Source organism: Coregonus clupeaformis, chromosome 2 (assembly GCF_020615455.1).
Source record: "Coregonus clupeaformis isolate EN_2021a chromosome 2, ASM2061545v1, whole genome shotgun sequence".
In the NCBI taxonomy this organism is placed as follows: domain Eukaryota; kingdom Metazoa; phylum Chordata; class Actinopteri; order Salmoniformes; family Salmonidae; genus Coregonus; species Coregonus clupeaformis.
In genome coordinates, this window is record NC_059193.1 from 10,063,744 (window position 1) to 10,084,392 (window position 20,649).

Here is a 20,649-nt window from a genome sequence, read left to right on the forward strand (position 1 = left end):
TTGGTTCTAAATATCCCTTCCAGCGCTGCCTGAAATTAGCACTTTGGAAAAAAATTTAAGGACACACCTCAAATATACTGAACAAAAATAGAAACGCAACATGTAAAGTGTTGGTCCCATGTTTCATGAGCTGAAATAAAAGATCCCAGGAATTTTCTCTCAAATTTTGTGCACAAATTTGTTTACATCCCTGTTAGTGAGCATTTCTCCTTTGACAAAATAATCCATCCACCTGACAGGTGTGGTATATCAAGAAGCTGATTAAACAGCACGATCATCACACAGGTGCACCTTGTGCTGGGGCCTTTAAAAGGCCAATCTAAAATGTGCAGTTTTGTCACACAACACAATGCCACAGATGTCTCAGGTTTTGCGGGAGCGTGCAATTTGCATTCAGACTGCAGGAATGTCCAGCAGAGCTGTTGCCAGAGAATTGAATGTTCATTTCTCTACCAGTGTCGTTTTAGAGAATTTTGCAGTACGTCCAACCGGCCTCATAACCGCAGGCCAGTCCTGGACCTCCACATCCATCTTCTTCACCTGTGGGATCGTCTGAGACCAGCTACCTGGACAGCTGATGAAACTGAGGAGTATTTCTGTCTGTAATAAAGGCCTTTTGTGGGGAAAAACTCATTCTGATTGGCTGGGCCTGGCTCCCCAGTGGGTGAGCCTGGCTCCCAAGTGGGTGGGCCTATGCCCTCCCAACCCCATGGCTGTGCCCCTGTCCAATCATGTGAAATCCATAGATTAGGGCCTAATGAATTTATTTCAATTGATTAATTTCCTTATATGAACTGTAACTCAGTAAAATCGTTGAAATTGTTGGATGTTGCGTTTCTATTTTTGTTCAGTATATTTCCACCCTTCCCATCTGAGGGAAATTGCCCATTCTTGTGCAACAGTTTGAAAGTAGCAGAATGCTGACTTTAATAAGATCGAAATTGCAAACAAACAGGGGTTTGACACTAGTGCCGCCTTTACACCAGCCAAAAATAGAGCCCTGAATGTCATAATGCTCAGTGTTTGAGAATGAGTTACTTAAATCTCTATGGGTGCCCGATACTGCCCCTCATCCATGATTCTCTGCTGGGCGTGCAATATCAAGTGAGCCTAGTGTGGTCTCAATGAAAGGATCCATAGCCTATACTATAGGCTACAGGCCTAGGCTATGCGAAGAGCATGCTCGGAAAAGCACAGAGCAAAGTTATATTTCTAAGAAAATGTACTTCCTTCCCTTAGTTTTTGTGCTGCTGGGATGGTGTATATAAAACTAGGCTACACTACATTACACACTGCAATGGATAGGCTATCAGAAATCATGAGCCCTGGCCAAAAAAGGCAATATTTGTGTGTGAGGACTAGGCCTACCTGTTCAGTTAGAGAGGGAGAGGGTGAAGATGAGGAGGAGGAGCGGAGGTAAGGTTGCTACTGCTATAATTGATTTTACTAAAAACAATATGTTTTGTTGCCCATAATGAAGCTATTTATCAGAGTTATTGACCTCACAATAAGCCATAATTGACTAATTTACATAACTTAAATTACTTTGAAGTGGCAGATGCAGAGAATGAAAGCGTATGGGTGCTGAAAATAGACTAATTCGAGAAGTCCTAATTCATTTAACCAGTCTTCATTTTAATTTGACTTTAGGCTACTAACAACAAGAGGGCTTTGTGTTGGAGCCTATTTCTTCCTATTCAAGAAATAAGAGGTAGGGCTACCTGTTTGACAGTCTACATTATAGTCTACTATCCATAGATTTTGTTAGCAAATTTCTTCAGTCACCATGCACTCCTTAAATATCTCAGTGTCAGTGAGTGAGGGGTGGCTTGGTGTGTTAAGTTAAAACCAGGGCTAGAATCGAGGGGAGGCGTGAGGGTATGTGAGGGTATGTGAGGGTATGTGAGGGTGTGTGAGGGTATGTGAGGGTATGTGAGGGTATTGTGGCTTTTGTTAAAGAAAATGGCTAAAAGCATAGGCCTACCCCTAGTTAGCTTAAAATTTTGAAAAAAATGTAATGGACCTGATTACATAAAGAGATTTATAACAACGCTTTAGTCCGCAATGCTTTATGCTAGAAGAAACAAGCTGTAAAATGCCGGGGAAAGACGTGACTCCGATGCATATAGCCTTTCTTTGGTTTGTCTCTAAGACATTAAGAGGCTGCGCTACAACCTTATATAGCCGAGGAGACAAAGAATGTACTTTGCTTGGGAAGTGAGTTTGTCACTTTCAACTGATCAACATTTCAACAGGCTATTAACCAACATACCAACTCTTAATCAGTCAGGAGCAAGCCAGGTAGCCTACAAAGGAACGGAAATGAATTATTTAGGACATATTATTATTATTTCAAGGCTATAGCCTGCCATTTAAGAAATTAATTGTGAAGCATTTGTGACACACTACAGGCTTGAAGGAGTGCTCAGCATTTCAACAACACATCACCAACAACACTTCAACAACATGCCTATACATTTTTCATTTAGGCTGTATAAAATGAAATTAAAAAAAATTATTACTTCGAATTAAATAATAACTAAACGAAAAAGGCCTTTTTAGGCTAAACCTTTGAATTCATTTTTAGAGACAGTCTTTGGTTTGAGGATCATGTGGTGAGATATGCATGCCTAGTTTGTTAATTTAGCCTAGCAGATGCTCTTATATTCCCATGCACTAATCAGTCAACACAAATCTATTTTGTAACAACAACATCATGGAATAAAATAGAATAAATTAGAAAATGATAGTTTCCCGAATGGAAAAAAGTTACAAGTGCATATAGGCCTACCTGATGATATGTGTTAAAAAATGAATGGCTTTTTCTCAAATGAATTGATGATCAGATACTTCAGTTGTAACTGGTTCTGTTGCGCTCAATTTTGACAGTTGATAGACAACTTTAGCACTGTTCCAAACTTAGACTATCCTATTTTTTAACAATAGCCTGTATAGAAATCAAAACCTCTCTGGTGCTGCAGCATGCACTCATTTGTTGTCATGCTCTGTTGTGGTATTAAAATATTCTACTTGTCGCCAATGATGTAAAATGATGTAGAATTGCATGAAATGCATTTATAAAAGGCTATTTTTTCTCGGACCGCAAGTAAGATGATAGATTTATGCAGTGCTTTTATTATAATGGAGATCTTTTCACCCCTACCCTTGTCTGCAGTGGAATGTGAATCCACAACCTTATGGCTACTTTGCCATGTAATGCTTATAAAAAAACAAAGAACAGTTTCTAAAAGGCTCTGGTTTGTCCTAGGAGTGAGGGTAAACAGTGCTATCCACTTTATGTTTTAATTATTATTTTGGATATATGGAAGGGTCACTTGTTTTTTTTCAAGCCTTCAGGGAGGGTAGAGTAAAAAATATGTATATTTTACTGAATGGAGGGCCATCCATTTTCATTTCAGAGAGGTCCGATTTTCTCCAGGTCTCCCTCATTATAAATAACGTACGGTCCGGGGGTGCAGAAAAAAATATATTTTTGCCCTCAGAAGCTATATCGGTCCGATAAAACAGCACTATTAAATGTCCAGTGCACTACTTTTGCCTCCAATAAGTATTTGTAAGAATATGACAGTTCTTTAAACATCATACATGTACAACTAGACAACCTGGTTTCTGCATCTTAGAAAATGTCAGTACCCTTACATAGATGGATATATTTTGCCAATACTGTTTTGTCAATATGTAGGCCTATAATAGCTGGAAATACACTTTATTTTCCAGGTGGGAATAGGTCTTTAGTATTTGATACCACTTACTTTAAGCTTTTCAAATAAGGTTCCAAGTTTATTGCAACTGGTACATAAATGCTTGCTATGGCTGGTTAGGTCTAGTCTATGAGACCAGGCTGTGCTATAATGTATCCTCAAATAGTTACATTTGTTACTGTAATCGGAAGAAATTATACTTTTTGATACATTTAACCATATCAATGCAACTTTGTTGCATTTTTTTGGTTGGGGGATTAGGGGCGTGTCGTTCCATCATTTCGGTTTGATTGGTTTAAATATTTTGTCATAACATACCCGCCCCTCTTCCCCAGAACTAGGAGAAAGGGGAAGTAGTCTGACAATAATTAGCCAGCAGAAATACTTTTTAGGTCACGAGAAAATAGCTATGAAGTTAATAAATAGGTGTAGTGTATAGGTTTAGTATAAGTTACCTTTAAAAATCCTACATTTCCCACAGGATATTTTAACAATTTTCGAGGTCGCCTTCTAAACTTGGTGAGTGTCAAAGAAATCTAGCGTGTTAACGAGCTGACGTTAGCTTGCTTGCTAAACTAGCTCGCTAGCTAGCAAGCCAGCTGCGAGTTTGCTAATCGCTCGTCCCTTTAATCTGTGTATTAACCTATATTACAGTGACATCTAGCTTGCTAACGTTAGCAAACTTGACTGTTAGCTTGCAAGATAGATAGCTAACTAACTAGCAACTCTCTGAACATTGTATTTTACTAATGTGTTACCGTGGTTATATCAACTTGATTCAGATTAATGTACCTAGCCATATTAGCTAGCTAGCCAAGATGAGAACTTGACTTGTTAACCTTAGCCAGCTAGCTGTCAGTGTCGTATAGGTTAAGGCACAATGTCAGCAAACTAAGCTATCCATCCAAAAGAAGAGTAGCTAGCTAGCTAACCAAAATCAGCTCAAGCTAATCCTCAACAAACCCATTGCCACGGTCTATTGAGTGACACACCGGATATTACTTTGGAAAAGCACCAATGACCCATATAATAGTTTCCCTGTGGCTATGGGTGTGAACTAGCCCAGTAACGTTACAGATAGACACCTAGCTACCTACCTAACCTGCATTCTAACTCAATACCTACCTGCATTCGATTTGACCCAGTTGATTGCTAGGATCTGATCATTCTGTTTTCTATTATCTGACCACCAGTTATGTAACTGACAATGTGGCCTACAGGGATGCATAGTTACGGGATGAGCAAATATGCCATTGTCAGTATAGGAATTGATCAGTTAGTTACCATGGAGTTCTGTAAAGTGTGTAACAACATCACTTAAAATGTGAATCTTTCAGTGAAGGAAAAGGCCAAGTCGCAGAACTGTTGATGTCATGATCATCTCAGTCAGACCTGTAGTTTCATAATATCAAAGCAGTGTATTGATGTAATAGCTCATCATTCGTCTGTTATCAATTTTATCCGAAGGGAAAGCGGTGCCTTACTTCCACTCTACAGCCAGACTCATCTCCTTGTCACCATGCCGTTCCCCTTCGGGAAGTCTCAGAAGAACCCAGCGGAGATTGTGAAGAGTCTGAAGGAGAACGTGGCTTACTTGGAAAAGCTGGATGCGGCAGAAAGCAAAAAATGTGAAAAGGTCAGGTGATACCTGTGGACTGCTGTTTTGAGAGCACACTAGAAATTGTCTGTGGGCATTTGTTGGTTAAAGTTGGTCTTTCACATAGAAGCATCCAGACTGCAACATCATATAGCAATGTTGGGAGAATCATTGGATGCTTCCGAAATGGCACCCTAATCCCTACATAGTGCGCTACCTTTGACCAGAGACCTATATGGGTTCTGGTTAAAAGTAATTCACTATAGTATAGGGAATAGGGTGCCATTTCAGACGCAGCCCTTGATTAACTAAGCGCTGTTCCCTCATATCTTCTTGTCTCCAGGTTGCAGAGGAGGTGTCTAAGAACCTGTCATCTCTGAAAGAGGTGCTCTGTGGTTCAGGGGACAAGGAGCCCCAAACGGAGGCTGTGGCCCAACTGGCCCAGGAGCTGTACAACACCAACCTCCTCATTGCTCTCATTTCAAACCTGCAGAGGATTGATTTTGAGGTGGGGAAATGTTCTAGCCATTAGCTTTGTACGGGGGGTGAAATTGATTCTTCATACTAGAGTAGTTCATAGTGGATAGTTCAAATCAATACAGAAGAGGGAGGAGCATAAACACGATGTGATCACACATCACACACCACTGTTTGATTGAAGTGTTTGAGAGGTCCGCACACACAATATTTCTGCTCCACAGTGCTTTAGTCCTACACCCAAATGCAGAGGGACTTGGGGAGCCACGGTATTTTGTGTGTGGGCCTTTCATTCCTTTATCAGTGTTTTTTTGGATGTGCATATCACCCTCCTTCATTGATTGTAATGTTTCTCATTGTTGTCCTCCAGGGAAAGAAGGATGTGGTCCATCTGTTCAGCAACATTGTGCGGCGCCAGATTGGCACCCGTACGCCCACGGTTGAGTATATCTCCTCACACCCACAGATCCTCTTCATGCTGCTGAAAGGGTGAGTCTCAAAGCTGCCCATCTGTTAGATCAGTTAGATAAGCAAGAAGCAAGGATTTATATATTTTATTTAGGTATGTTCCCGTTAAGTTGTAGGCGCTTAACTCACCTGTTTGTTCATTTACAGACCCCCATACATACATCCACAACATATACTATATGAATAATTCTTCATCACCATCAAAACACACCCACATATTAATATTGAGTTCTAGTGGCATGAATCCCAACTTTGCAGGTATGAGAGTGCGGAGGTGGCTCTGAACTGTGGGGTGATGTTAAGGGAGAGCCTGCGTCATGAGCCCCTGGCACGCACAATTCTCTTCTCGGAGGACTTCTACTGCTTCTTCCGCTATGTAGAGTTCTCCACCTTCGACATCGCCTCAGACGCTTTCGCTTCATTCAAGGTAAACGACTGCTTTTCTCATGGCTTTATGTCCTGTGTGCTAAGCCTTGTCCGAGCCAGAACGGCCCATAGGGCAGGAGGTGCATCTCCTGTTTCTGTAGTGTGAGGCAGCTTGATGTACTGTGAAGTACATCCCCTGTACAGGACGCTAGTGTGCGTAGTATGTCATGTTATTTCTATGTTATGTAATATCCTGTTCTTTTCTCTCAAATGTGTTGCTAGGATCTTCTCACGAGACACAAGATTATGTGTGCAGATTTTCTGGAGACCAATTATGACCGGGTGTTTACAGAATATGAGAAGCTACTGCATTCTGAGAATTATGTCACCAAACGGCAGTCCTTAAAGGTACTTTCTGTTATCACTGTGCCACCAAACCCAACATTTAAAGTTTGTTTTGACCTCTCACGTGAATCATTGATGATGTTCTTCTGTAACAGAAATACAGTTACATTACAGCCTTATTCTAAAATGGATTAAATCGTTTTCCCCCCTCATCAATCTACACACAATAATGACAAAGCAAAAACAGGTTTTTACATAAGTATTCAGACCCTTTACTCAATACTTTGTGGAAGAATCTTTGGCAGTGATTACAGCCTCGATTCTTCTTGCGTATGAAGCTACAAGCTTGGCACACCTGTATTTGGTGAGTTTATCCCGTTCTTCTCTGCAGATCCTCTCAAGCTCTGTCAGGTTGGATGGGGAGCATCGCTGCACAGCTATTTCTAGGTCTCTCCAGAGATGTTAGATCGAGTTCAAGTCTGGGCTCTGGCTGGGCCACTCAAGGACATTCAGAGACTTGTCCCGAAGCCACTACTGCGTTGTCTTGGCTGTGTGCTTAGGGTCGTTGTCCTGTTGGAAGGTGAACCTTCGCCCCAGTCTGAGGTCCTGAGCGCTCTGGAGCAGGTTTTCGTCAAGGATCTCACTGTGCTTTGCTCCGTTCATCTTTGCCTCGATCCTGACTAGTCTCCCAGTCCTTGCCGCTGAAAAACATCCCCACAGCATGATGCTGCCACCACCATGCTTCACCGTAGGGATGGTGCCAGGTTTCCTCCAGATGTGACGCTTGGCATTCAGGCCAAATAGTTAAATCTTGGTTTCATCAGACCAGAGAAGCTTGTTTCTCATGGTCTGAGAGTCCTTTAGGTGCCTTTTGGCAAACTCCAAGCGGGCTGTCATGTGCCTTTTACTGAGGAGTGGCTTCCGTCTGGCCTCTCTATCATAAAGGCATGATTGGTGGAGTGCTGCAGAGATGGTTGTCCTTCTGGAAAGTTCTCCCATCTCCACAGAGGAACTCTGGAGCTCTGTCAGACTGACCATCAGGTTCTTGGTCACCTCCCTGACCAAGGCCCTTCTCCCCCGATTGCTCAGTTTGGCCGGGTGGCCAGCTCCAGGAAGAGTCTTGTTCGTTCCAAACTTCTTCCGTTTAAGAATGATGGAGGCCACTGTGTTCTTGGGAACCTTCAATGCTGCAGAAATGTTTTGGTACCCTTCCCCATATCTGTGCCTCGACACAATCCTGTCTCAGAGCTGTATGGACAATTCCTTCAACCTCATTGCTTGGTTTTTGCTCTGACATGCACTGTCAACTGTGGGACATTATAAAGAGGTGTGTGCCTTTCCAAATCATGTCCAATCAATTGAATTTACCACAGGTGGATTCCAATCAAGTTATAGAAACATCTCAAGGATGATCAATGGAAACAGGATGCACATGAGCTCAATTTCGAGTCTCATAGCAAAGGGTTTGAATACCAAATAAGGTATATATTTATTAATTTTTATACATTTGCAAACATTTCTAAAAACCTGTTTTCACTTTATCATTATGGGGTATTGTGTGTAGATTGATGAAGGAAAACATGTATTTAATCAATTTTAGAATGAGGCTGTAACGTAAGAAAATGTGGGGAAAGTGAAGGGGTCTGAATACTTTCCGAGTGCGCCGTATCTTCCTAACTTATCCTAAAAACAATGATGACCCTTTTTCTATTACTAACCAAAGTGTTTTGCAGCTCCTGGGAGAGCTTCTTCTGGACAGACACAACTTCACTGTGATGACCAAGTACATCAGCCGGGCTGAGAACTTGAAGCTGATGATGAACATGCTGAGAGACAACAGCCGCAACATTCAGTTCGAGGCCTTCCACGTATTCAAGGTGTGTAGACATGTTTGAGGCCATCCACGTCTTCAAGGTGTGTAGACATGTTGTATTCGTGGAGAGGCCCAGGCTGAGGGTGCAGATTCTGGCCTCATTCTCTGCCTGTCCTACTTTCCACCGTTTTGGGTTACTTGACATAAAATACATATTATTAACATTTACATCCCCTATACAAGGTGTCCAAAGCGTTCCACAGGGATGCTGGCCCATGTTGACTCCAATGCTTCCCACAGTTGTGTCAAGTTGGCTGGAAGTCCTTTGGGTGGTGGACCATTCTTGATACACACGGGAAACTGTTGAGTGTGAAAAACCCGGCAGTGTTGCAGTTCTTGACACAAACCGGTGCGCCTGGCACCCTGTTCAAAGGCACTTAAATATTTAGTCTTGCCCATTCACCCTCTGTATGGCACACATACACAATCCACGTCTCATTTGTCTCAAGGCTTAAAAATCCTTCTTTAACCAGCCTCCTCCCATTCATCTACACTGATTTGAAGTGGATTTATGAAGTGACAATAGTAAGGGATCATAGCTTTCACCTGGATTCACCTGGTCAGTCTATGTTATGGAAAGAGCTGGTGTTCCTAATGTTTTGTACACTCAGTGTATACTAAGGTACATTAACCAGGTAGTGTATACTACGGTACATTAACCAGGTGACCAACTACAATAGATTGTCACGCTGTAGCACCATTAAATTCAATAGATCTTTATTGTCCCTGAAGCATCAAAATAATTATAGGTACGTAAAACCTAACCCTGATCTGTCCTGTCTGGTCCTAGGTGTTTGTGGCCAACCCCAACAAGACCCAGCCGGTGCTGGACATCCTGCTGAAGAACCAGACCAAGTTGGTGGACTTCTTGAGCCACTTCCAGACAGACCGCTCCGAGGACGAGCAGTTCTGCGACGAGAAGAATTACCTGATCAAGCAGATCCGCGACCTGAAGAGGCCCACACCACCAGAGGAGGCATGAGGGGACAGGCAGGGGGACACCACCAGAGGAGGCATGAGGGGACAGGCAGGGGGACACCACCAGAGGAGGCATGAGGGGACAGGCAGGGGGACACCACCAGAGGAGGCATGAGGGGACAGGCAGGGGACACCACCAGAGGAGGCATGAGGGGACAGGCAGGAGGACACCACCAGAGGAGGCATGAGGGGACAGGCAGGGGGACACCACCAGAGGAGGCAGGAGGACACCACCAGAGGAGGCATGAGGGGACAGGCAGGAGGACACCACCAGAGGAGGCATGAGGGGACAGGCAGGGGGACACCACCAGAGGAGGCATGAGGGGACCGGCAGGGGGACACCACCAGAGGAGGCATGAGGGGACAGGCAGGGGAACACCACCAGAGGAGGCATGAGGGGACAGGCAGGGGGACACCACCAAAGCACAGGTAGTGGTGATGCTGGTGATGTTGGTTGGGGCCTTGGAGCATTCGGAGAAAGAATGATAGTGCGAGAGAGGCATGCTTGACTAGAATCCATTACTCTGCCCTTCAAACATAGGAACAATATACTTTACAAAGTCCCCCCTCATTCCTTTTAAGTTTTCTAATGCTCATGTGGGAATGGAGGTGATTTTGAGGCGCACGCAACAAGAGTGACCCGAGAACTGTTAGTTAAACCATAGAGCTATTTCAGCCAATAGGTATGAAATAAATGCACTTAGTCAGGTGATGGTATATTGAACCTTAAACACACCGTTAGCCTCTTTTAATAAGCACAGTAGCACACCTGAGCCATTTCCTGGGAAACCAGGATAAGTGGTCAACATAAAACCGAATACTCTCTCCCTGACACAGGCACAGACTCTCCCCAACACAGACTCCCCAAACCTTACAGGAACTTTTAAATGGATTTGTAAGCTTTTAAAGACAGATGTCCTATATGATCGTTTAGGAATTAGAATATACAAATAAAGATATTATTTTGCTGGGGTTGTTCAGTTAACATTTATTTTGTAGCTGTCTTGTTTCTGACACCATACTTAACTAATTCCATTATATCTTGGTTTATTGCTTATCTTGGGATTGACTCTTGGGTCTGAGTAGGTAATTGTAGTCTTTAGTTGATAACACGGTAATTATCTTCAGTCCAGCTCCTAACGACATACAAAGTGACAATGGACGGCTCAAAGACGTGAGTCCGCAGCAACTGTTATCCTAATAGGAGCCATCCAACAGAGATTACAGTAAAAAACTATGTGAAAACTTAAATCAATTAGATGTTAGTAGGGCCCAGGCTAGTGGACTATAATAGAACCTAAAGATGGTTTTAGTAGGGCCCAGGCTAGTGGACTATAATAGAACCTAAAGATGGTTTTAGTAGGGCCCAGGCTAGTGGACTATAATATAACCTAAATATGGTTTTAGTAGGGCCCAGGCTAGGCTGCAGGGTTACCTTAGGCAGCCATCCATTCTTTAGTCTGATTGATCCCAATGATAGCACTCACTCTTTCCCTGGCACAGACGCTCGCTAGTTTTCATGTGCAGTTAGGAACTGGTGTAAGTTAGGAAGGTGTTTTTTCTTTTAGAAATGATCACTAAATAATATTAAGATGAGATGTACCCTCCAACCATATTGCTAACACATAGTATCTATGGGACAAGAGTAATACAACACAAAAGTTACACTGTACTGTTTAAGAGGAGCCGGATCTGCCCAGTCCTGATACTCTAGTAGACATTGGCCTACCGTGAGCTGCATGCTGCCTCTCAGGCCTTCTCTCAGGCAGCCAGACGCACTGGTCAGGAAGCCACAGAATGCACATAATGACCTGCATTGTCAAATGAGCCAATTGGGATTATGTATGTTGTATCCATTGCACCTAATTGGCCACATTCCTCAATTCTCTACTCATGGTTAGGACCTATCAATACCTCAATCAATAATTACATTGTATGTTGTCCAGATGAATTACAAAATGGGATTATCATGAAATAACAGCATTTTGCCTTACCTGGTGTCACTTAAATTGCATAATAACAGATTACAAAAAAAGATGGTGTCTGTTTGCACAATTTTCTAGTATATACCTCATGGGGTTTTGAGTTCACAAGGGCTGTGTTCTCTACTTTCCTTGACAATATATTTTATTTGATATTTTGGATAAAGAGCAGTGGTTTCTATTATACATGCTAAATAAATCAATGTTTTTGTTTTAACTTCAACAGGGAGTGGGATCTGGTTTTCTTTTAGGGGAAAACCAGACTTTTCAACTAAATGTATTCGTTGGGTGCCTCAAATGTCAATTCATATTGAATAAGAGGATTGGCCCCACAAAAGTATGAATGTTGCCTTACTTTCAGAATTGTAATTTGATTGTGAAGACCATGTATGTGGAGGTATAAACCTCTCAATCTTCTTAATCAAAGTTAATAAAGGGGGCAGTGCTTGACTTGACTGAGAGAGTTGCCAGTACTGTTTACATTTAGGTGCAGGAGCTCCACAATACTTTTGAGCTAATATTCTATATGAGGAACAGGAGCTCAAGCAGTAGAAAAATGGAGGTGCTGGTACTCAGCTCTGGTGAGCTCCTACTCAAAGTCGAGGACTGATGAGGGAGAAAATAATGAATTTCAAGTCCCAAACTACGGCAATTTCTCAGGCACAGATTAAATCAATAAATGATTAACTACAAATGTGAAAGAACTGCAAATGTGATTTAATGAATATAGATAAAACTTGAATGGAATACATATTAACTATTCCAGGACTTTTTACTAAAAGTGCAGTTTAGTCTGGAAGTACTGTAGGCTTAATCTCATTCATTGTAATCAGACTATTATTTATTGGAATTCCAGATCACCTGTGTTGTGGTAAACCAACCATTTAATCAGTGTTTGATCAAAACTTTAAACTGAATAATTTATTGGAGGAAATAAAATATAAAGCAAAAAAATTCTGATCATTTTCAGACTTGTGATTATTTGGCTAGTATAATAACTCAATGACAAAATAAAAATATCAAGATTTCTCAAGGCTAAATTATTTTTGGGTGATTCAGAATTCAAACTGTAAAATGTATGTTGTGCTTTACTTTTTCACTCTGTTGCCTTCCTATTTTCCCATAGGCTTTGTGTTTCTGATTATTTTCTTTATTTACTGTGGGAGAGGATTAAATGTGTACATAGCTTTATTTTAAAAGGTGAAAGTGTGGAAGCATATATACAAATAAAATTTTAAGACACCACATTGTTTTTGTTTTTTATTACAGTAAGGACAATCCAGCATACAGTATTTCCACCAATATGTCATTGGAGAGGCTACAAACAGCATTTTTGCAGAATGTTTTTGTGAGTTTGTTAAAAACGGGACAAAAAAGTGTCTAGCAACTCTTTGCTAAATGTGTGCAATCTTCTCTGTCAGTGTATGTGTTGTGCCCTGTGATGGGTTATTGAAGTGCCTGCGCAGGAATTCCAAGGCAGTGTAGCTGCGTGTGTGGCTCTCCTTCTCCAGCTTCAGCTGAGTCTTGGTCTCCTCCAGGTCTCTCTGCAGCCTCTGTAGAGCTATATCATGCTCCAACCGCGAGACCTCCTCCTGCCTCTGTACCTCAATCGTCAGCTGCTTTCCAAGCCTCTCGATATCCAACGCCAAGGTCTCATTCTCCCTCCTGACTTCCTGCACTTCTTTTGACACTTTTTTCAGTTTCTCACGCAGCCTCATCTTCTCCTCCGTGATGTCTTTGGCCTGGGTTGCTTGTGCCTGAAGCTGGACAGCCATCTTGTGTCCCTCTGCCTGCAGTGCGTCCACATGCAGGGCCCTCCGTGCAGCCTCCTGCCTGGCCAGGCCCAGCTGCTCCTCCCGCTCCTCCAGCAGACCCTGCAGACACTTCCTCTCCTTCCCCTGCATCTGGGCCTCCGCCATTGCTTCACTCAGCTTAGCCCTCATCCTGCATCTGTCCTCCTCCACCTCATGGATAGCCTTCCGCAGGACCCCAATGTCCTGGATGTTCCAGATACACCTACTTCTCTCCACCTCTCCGTCCCAGCCACGGTCTCCCCCTTGATTCCTGTGGCCCTCATGCTCAGACCTCAACTCCCCTATCTCCTTCTGCAAGTTGTCCTTGATGATCTTCTGGAATGGCGCTTCCTTTCTCCTCTGCGCCTCTTTGTGTTGTACTATCTGTAGAGTAGTCTTGTAGATGTCCTGCCTACGGAGTCTCCTCTGAGAGGATAATGATGATGATGGCTCTGTTACCTTGACGGCTCCAGCCTTCCCGGACACACAGATATTGTTCTCCCCCACCAGAGTCAACAGGGAGAAGTGAGGAGGAAACAGTGTCTCCACCCAGTGACAGTCCTCTGATTCAGAATCAAATTTCGGTGAGTTGTCTCCCCTCTCTTTCTCAACCATGGTCTCTAATAAGGGTTGAAAGATAAAATGTTAATATCATTGGTTAACTTTATATAACTTTCATGAATAAGCTGCATGTGTCTAAGACAATTTTCCTGTTGGGGACATTAAAGTTCATCCTATCCTATTAGAAATGCTTTAAATTATTATAAATGTTTTAAATCCTTATGAATGTGTGATACTTAAAATGTTTATAAATGTTTACAAATTAATGAAATAGATTTTAAATAGGCCTACTCCTATATTAATAATAAACTGTGTAGCCTACATTGTTTTAAATAGTTTATCCATGCTTATTTATTCATGAAAAATATAACATTGTTAATCGCATGTTTAATAGTGATATATATATTATGGTTGTATATCTTCCTTTCTTTTTGGATTAAATAGGAATAGCCTATTTTTTGGGATACATTTAAAACCGCTGCCATTAGCTACAAGGTTGGCTAAAAAGCCTACATGTTCATCTAAATTGACAAAGAACTAGTTTAGCATGCTTAGTTATAATTATTTTTAATTGAAACAATTAAAAGTGCTAGTACCTTTATGTATTGAAATCTAGAGGAATGATTGCGTTAGTTTATTGCTTCGCTAGTGCTGTGGCTGTAGCTAGCTACTAGGCAACTTCCTTGACTACATTGTGACCAAAGGATTATGTTTCAGGAAGTAAAGCTGAGGGCGGGAATTTTCGAACTGAAGCCAGATATACTGTATATAATGAGGAGATGGTCTAGTCCCAGTCTTAACAACGAGAGTCGTCCCAAAGACGGGAAGGCCGGCGGTTTGCATATCGGTCTGCTTATTGCTGTGTTCAGATTTATGACAGGAGTGGACCCTTTCGCTTCGCCTCTTCCTCTCTGCTGAAGTTTAGCGAGCGCCGGTTGGATCAAAACCGACGAGAAAAAAAAAGTCTCACGAGAATAAATCATGTTTCGCTGTGATGACCATAGAATACCATCACATTTAAACAGTCCTACATGTGCATTATATTAATTAAATAGAACACCAATTTGAACAGTGATAATATTCATCATATTTAACCTATTGCCTATCATAAGTTTCCTTTCATTTAATTGAATATCTAAAGGAAATGTTTTTTATGCTGTTTCCTCTTTGTTTTAACCCGTCTAGTGAGTTTATTCGATAATTCGTAAATTACATTATTTCGAAAAATAACTCTACTACTCTACTGATCTCAGTATCTTTTGATAATAAAGAATATAAGTAATTTAACTTTATATATTTTGGATTGGACTTTAATAGCCTACCTGGGTTATTGTACATTACCAAAAATAATCTTAATAACCTATTTCGATCCACTCAAGGTGCTGAATGAGAATAGACGCACACATCCAGGAAGCTGTTCTTTTTTTGACACACTCCTGGTGAATGTGAGGTTGTTGACTAGGGCCATACAATAGACAAGGTATGCCATGCTCCTCCACCAGACGACACGTTTCAATCTTGCTTGCTTGAACCATGGACATGCTATATATAGAGACTGTAAGTCTCCACTGAATTATTTGGTTGTGAAAGCTGTTTTGCAAAATTTCACAATTTCTGCATCTTCGAAATATTTCAGTGCTTGTCTTTTTCATTATTGGAGTAAAGGTAGCTTCAATGTGAATTCCTTTGTACCCACCTCTGTTGTTATGTTTACATATTTTACTGACTTTTGCTGAACTAACCCAAAAGTTTAGAGAGACAATTGAAATCATCCCAATCCACTGATTATAATAGCCTATTTATGTGTATATATACACTTTCCATCATTCTTAATCATACTTAGTAATAAGATCTAAGCTGTAGTCTTATAATAGATCAAACTACTGATTTATTGGAAAGAAAAACAAAGATCAAACAATAGGAACCAATATGCAGAAACGTGCCAAAGTGATAAACTATTTCGCTAAAGGTATGTCTTGTAGATTCATTCATTTAATTCGAATATGGATATGTGATCAACAACTTATAATTTAAACATTCAAAGGACCAATAGGCTACTTTGAGAATCCTTAAATAAAAGCGAGGGATATATCTACAACCTTATAGAGGGCAAACAACTTACCTAACAAATTCGTTTTGAATGACACAACCATTGATGTATACAGTGATATAACATTCTTAAATGTTATTAAGTTAAATACATCTATATTAGCCAATCTACTACGTATCTATTAAGATGATAAAGCTACTTTTTAAATGTGTTTCTCCTTAAACAGCATAGGCCCCTACTTAATCAATAAGAATGTGTTGAGTCTGGCTGGCTAGTCTTGCAAGTGGGTTAAAGTTCAATGGGACAGTACCTTCACAATGAAATCAAATACAACATTCGAGTTGTTGGTCAATCAGTGAAACATTATCTTGAAGCATTTCCTGACAGATTTAAGAGATAACAGGCCAATAACTTGTGAGAAAAAATATGCACTTTAACAATAGCCCCTAACTCAAAGATTACATACAACAACACGCGGGAATGTTGAGTTTAGAGTGTTCTTTGAGGCCGCTGATAATTGCGCTTCTTTAGACCGGTTTGGTGTGGGGGTAGGGTTTACAGGGGTTACAGGTCACACTCTTTTACCATAGGATTTAATGGAGGGCAGAGCGAGATGGACAATGAAACAAGTTTATTTACATTTTGAGGTAAACATTTGATTTTCATAGTTAGTGTTTGAACATTTTCAAATAGTCTGCTAAATATCTGTGTATATTTAGGACATATAGGCCTACACAAGATAATGTATCGTCTGAACTAATTTCCCCACCCCCAAGCAGAAAAAAACCCCTGCAAAATAGATGCTCATACAATTTCATGCATGGCAAACCTTTTTGTTGTCATTTTAGCAGAGCCAGAATGGCTGAAGTTGAAAATACTACATCTGCGTGGCAAGGTACATTATACTTATAAGAACACTCGCTTATGTTGAGAATAGTTGTTGCTTCTGTTTTCAAATGCGCCACCACAATTCACAGGCTGACAAATGAGGTATGCGTCTCATCTTCCGTTATTTACTTGGTAAGTATTCCTTAGAGGACACATCTTTTATATGAAAATGCATAGAAATTGTGTTTTAACTTCATGTTTTATCTGGCAAGTTATTAGTGTAATATCTAGCTTATTCCATATGGTGTCTGTAGATATTTCATTGTCTAATTAGAAGTTATTTTTTTTTTCGTTTATAAATATTTTTAGAAGGCTATTTCATGCTAGTCTAAAGCTTTTTCTTTAGAATATATACAATAACTTCAAATTAAAGTAATTAATCAAGATTAACACATTCAATATATTATAATATTTTTAAAATATTAGGTTATTTGTAAACACAGATCACTGCGCGCAACTTTGCTTTTGTAAAGAAAAACAACAAGGTTGTTTTGGGATCAAATTGTAGGCTACTGTTATTTAAACTGCAATTAATAAATAAAATAATTAATTAGACTTGAGTTAATTATGCAATTGTGACTAATAGCGGATGTGGGTCCCATGCTGGAAGGGTTTTTGTTGGGGAGTGAGGACTCGAGAAAGGCCCATCACATGACGATAAGTTCGCGCCTCTTTCGTAAAAGTCTCCGACCAGTAAAGATTCAAAACAACTTAAAGGTAATACGAACAATCAAGATTCTTTATGTTTATTAACTAATTTAACAAATCAAAATGGCCTTTAGGCAATGTAGGGATGGTTTTATTCAATCTTGAATAAAAGTTTGAAACCCTTTTGCGCACGATGGTCACGCTTTGTGTGCTGGCAGACTAGCTTAGCAAACCACAAGTAGAGATTGCTCTATGTTCTACATAATATATGAGTCATTTAAACGTTTTTTTTTTTATCATAGAATGTAAAAAAGTGTAAAGCTGATCGGTCAAACAAACACCCTATACAGTGCGCAATAAATCGGAAGTAACCAAAACTGGACGGATAAAAGGTTAGCCACAGGTTGCTACGGCTAATTCGATAGCGCAGGAATGTGGACATACATGCTCACACTAACATATTAAATGACTAAACAAGCCACCTGTTGTATCATTCATCAATTTATAGTAGAAACTAGCACATTGATATTTCAATTTAGATTCCAAGTCACCGTTTGGAAAGGTTGTAGGCTAATGAAGCCCCTTACACAAGCGAAATGTTATGGCAACTTTAGGCTATGGATATAATGCTTTATACATGGGTTAGGTAAAGGTACTACGAAAATCAGTCAGTAAGGTAAAGGCAGGTAACAGGTATGTATCGAATTGATAATGTATTTCACTCTATCGCACAAATGAGTAGGCTAGCCCAGAGTGCATGACAACCAAACAATAAATTCCCTGTTTGAATTTATCATGGCGCCTGCCCTCGCCTCCCTCTCGAAGCGTTATCATGATTGTAAGAACAAATCACAGTTTTAGTTTGGTTCTTAACTTTCTTTTGCCAAATCTTGTATTTGATTTAAATAGATAAACGACCTCAGTTGTTAAGTTCATAATAGCCTAACTAAATAACACGTCTATTTGAAGAAATTCATTTTTACTATTTTGTTGCTTCTTTCAGCCTGCTTATGCTATGATTCTGTAAGAACATTTAAATTGTATTACGTTAAGTGTCTTTGCAATAGCCACACTTTTTGGTGATTTGTTAGATCATCATATTTTTCCATTGAGACTTGTGTTCAGAAGTGGTTCATGTTGATGGTTCTTATAAAATGTGTTATTCTGCTTCTCTTTATAGGTGACCTTCAAATACCATGCTGCTAAAATAGAAGGTAAACTCAGAATTACGCCATCCAATCCTCATCGAACAAAGACTGACTGTTTTCCCAACCCTAATTATTCTGGTTCTCCAGCTAAGGTGCATCTAGTGTAGTTAGTGAAATAGTCTAGTATCAACTGCCCTAGTTGCTCCTTCTGGCTGGAGCACTTGTACCCCAACTCTGGACATTTGGTGACAGCAGTTTCATCTGTTTCCTGTCACTGTTAATTTCTGACCTGTGAGCTAGCATATGTCACAATTTGGAATGAAATGTTGTATTTTGAAAACGTTTTAGTATAAAAAGTAAATACCACTACCTCACTACATGTTATTTTATATTTCTTGTATTAGTCATAACTTATCAGACTTTTTTTGAGAAGTTTGTGTCAGTTTTGTTGCGGTATTCTATGTTCTAGAATCTTCTATGATTCTATGTTGTGTTGTCCTGGCAGTTCCAAAGTGCTCACAGTGCAGGTAGTTTAAATGGACCTACTGCAGTGTGTGCACTTCAAGTATTGCCGGTCACCCTCCCTTTGAAGCTCACCACTGAGACTACCTTGGAGAGATCCATCCATGGCACATCATGGGTTTACTGTGAGTTTTGCAGGTTTGCTTTCAGCTTCTGAAAATTTCCGCTGTGCAAATCCATGCAAAACTCTCTGTACCTGAGAGACTCAACAAAAGGAGAAACCTGTAAAGAATTTCAGTTCCCCTGGGTCCCTTTGTATTGTTTCATATTGTTCAGAAAACTATAATATCCTCATGTTCTCATTCAAGTTGAACACTTTTGCTTTGTTTAAGTATACAGCAGACAATCTGTCAACGCAGCTGTTATCATGAGCTTGGTCTCAGGGATGGCAAGCATGAGGATGTGTTATCTCTGTGGGTTGGGAGAATGGATTTGCTTGGCAAGCAGTTTTTAGCTTGTTGTTTTTTTCTTGCTGTTTTCGGGTAGATGACTTTGCAATTTTAATGATGGCTAAAATCGACGAAAAAATGTGCGGTATCCATCTGTAATCCTCCAAATGTTGTGAGCAACAGCATTGTGCCATTTCTACACTTTGTTCCTTCTCTAAATTAAAAACGATCAACACAACTTCTGAAATAAAATAATGTTGAAGGGATTTTTCTGTAATTGCTTTTCCTTAAAAAATGCAACATCTGTGTAGAAGTTTGTAATTGTGAGTTGCTGTGTCATAGGAGCAGGCTGTAGAAGCTGTGGCTATAGCCAGTTCCCCACTAGATGGCAGCAGGTGCATATGGGGTGCTGCTGTATACTTGAAGAGAAAAGTGGAAAGCAAACTACAGGAGCACTCAGGATTTGACAGAATACTACCATAGTACCTATGAAATAACATAATTACAGTGTAGGTACACATTGTTACATTGTACTTGTACATGTTTGTGGTATGTGTAATTACACTTTGGAAGGCCTATTGTTATATGCGTAAGATTTATAAAGAAGGAAATGTATTATGGCTAAAACCTCATATCACCCTGGCATTATTGTTTCGTGAGTTAATTTGAAATGATGCATGCCAAACATGGTTGGCAATAAAACTACCATGTCAATGGGTATTGGGGACAAACTACCATGTCAATGGGTATTGGGGACAAACTACCATGTCAATGGGTGTTGGGGACACTGAAAGGACTCACATAAGAGTAATTATTCCAGCTGTTAATTAGGCTAAATCCAT

The 20,649-nt window shown here is 40.4% G+C and overlaps 2 protein-coding genes across 2 annotated transcripts; one reads left to right on the top strand and one right to left on the bottom strand.

Annotated features, from left to right (window-relative positions):
* The first annotated feature begins 4,054 nt into the window (after positions 1-4,054).
* Positions 4,055-9,949, top strand: LOC121587300 (calcium-binding protein 39). The gene is made up of 8 exons (XM_041904213.2): positions 4,055-4,241; positions 5,190-5,358; positions 5,663-5,827; positions 6,167-6,285; positions 6,523-6,691; positions 6,913-7,038; positions 8,709-8,852; positions 9,639-9,949. The coding sequence occupies exons 2-8, from the start codon at positions 5,242-5,244 to the stop codon at positions 9,828-9,830; spliced, it is 1,032 nt and encodes a 343-aa protein (XP_041760147.1). The 5' UTR covers positions 4,055-4,241; positions 5,190-5,241; the 3' UTR covers positions 9,831-9,949.
* A 2,941-nt stretch (positions 9,950-12,890) lies between these two features.
* On the bottom strand, positions 12,891-14,977 carry ccdc160 (coiled-coil domain containing 160). Its single transcript, XM_041904224.2, has 2 exons — positions 14,759-14,977; positions 12,891-14,221 (listed from the first exon to the last, which is right to left on the bottom strand). The coding sequence occupies exon 2, from the start codon at positions 14,214-14,216 to the stop codon at positions 13,203-13,205; it is 1,014 nt and encodes a 337-aa protein (XP_041760158.2). The 5' UTR covers positions 14,217-14,221; positions 14,759-14,977; the 3' UTR covers positions 12,891-13,202.
* Positions 14,978-20,649: the final 5,672 nt, after the last annotated feature.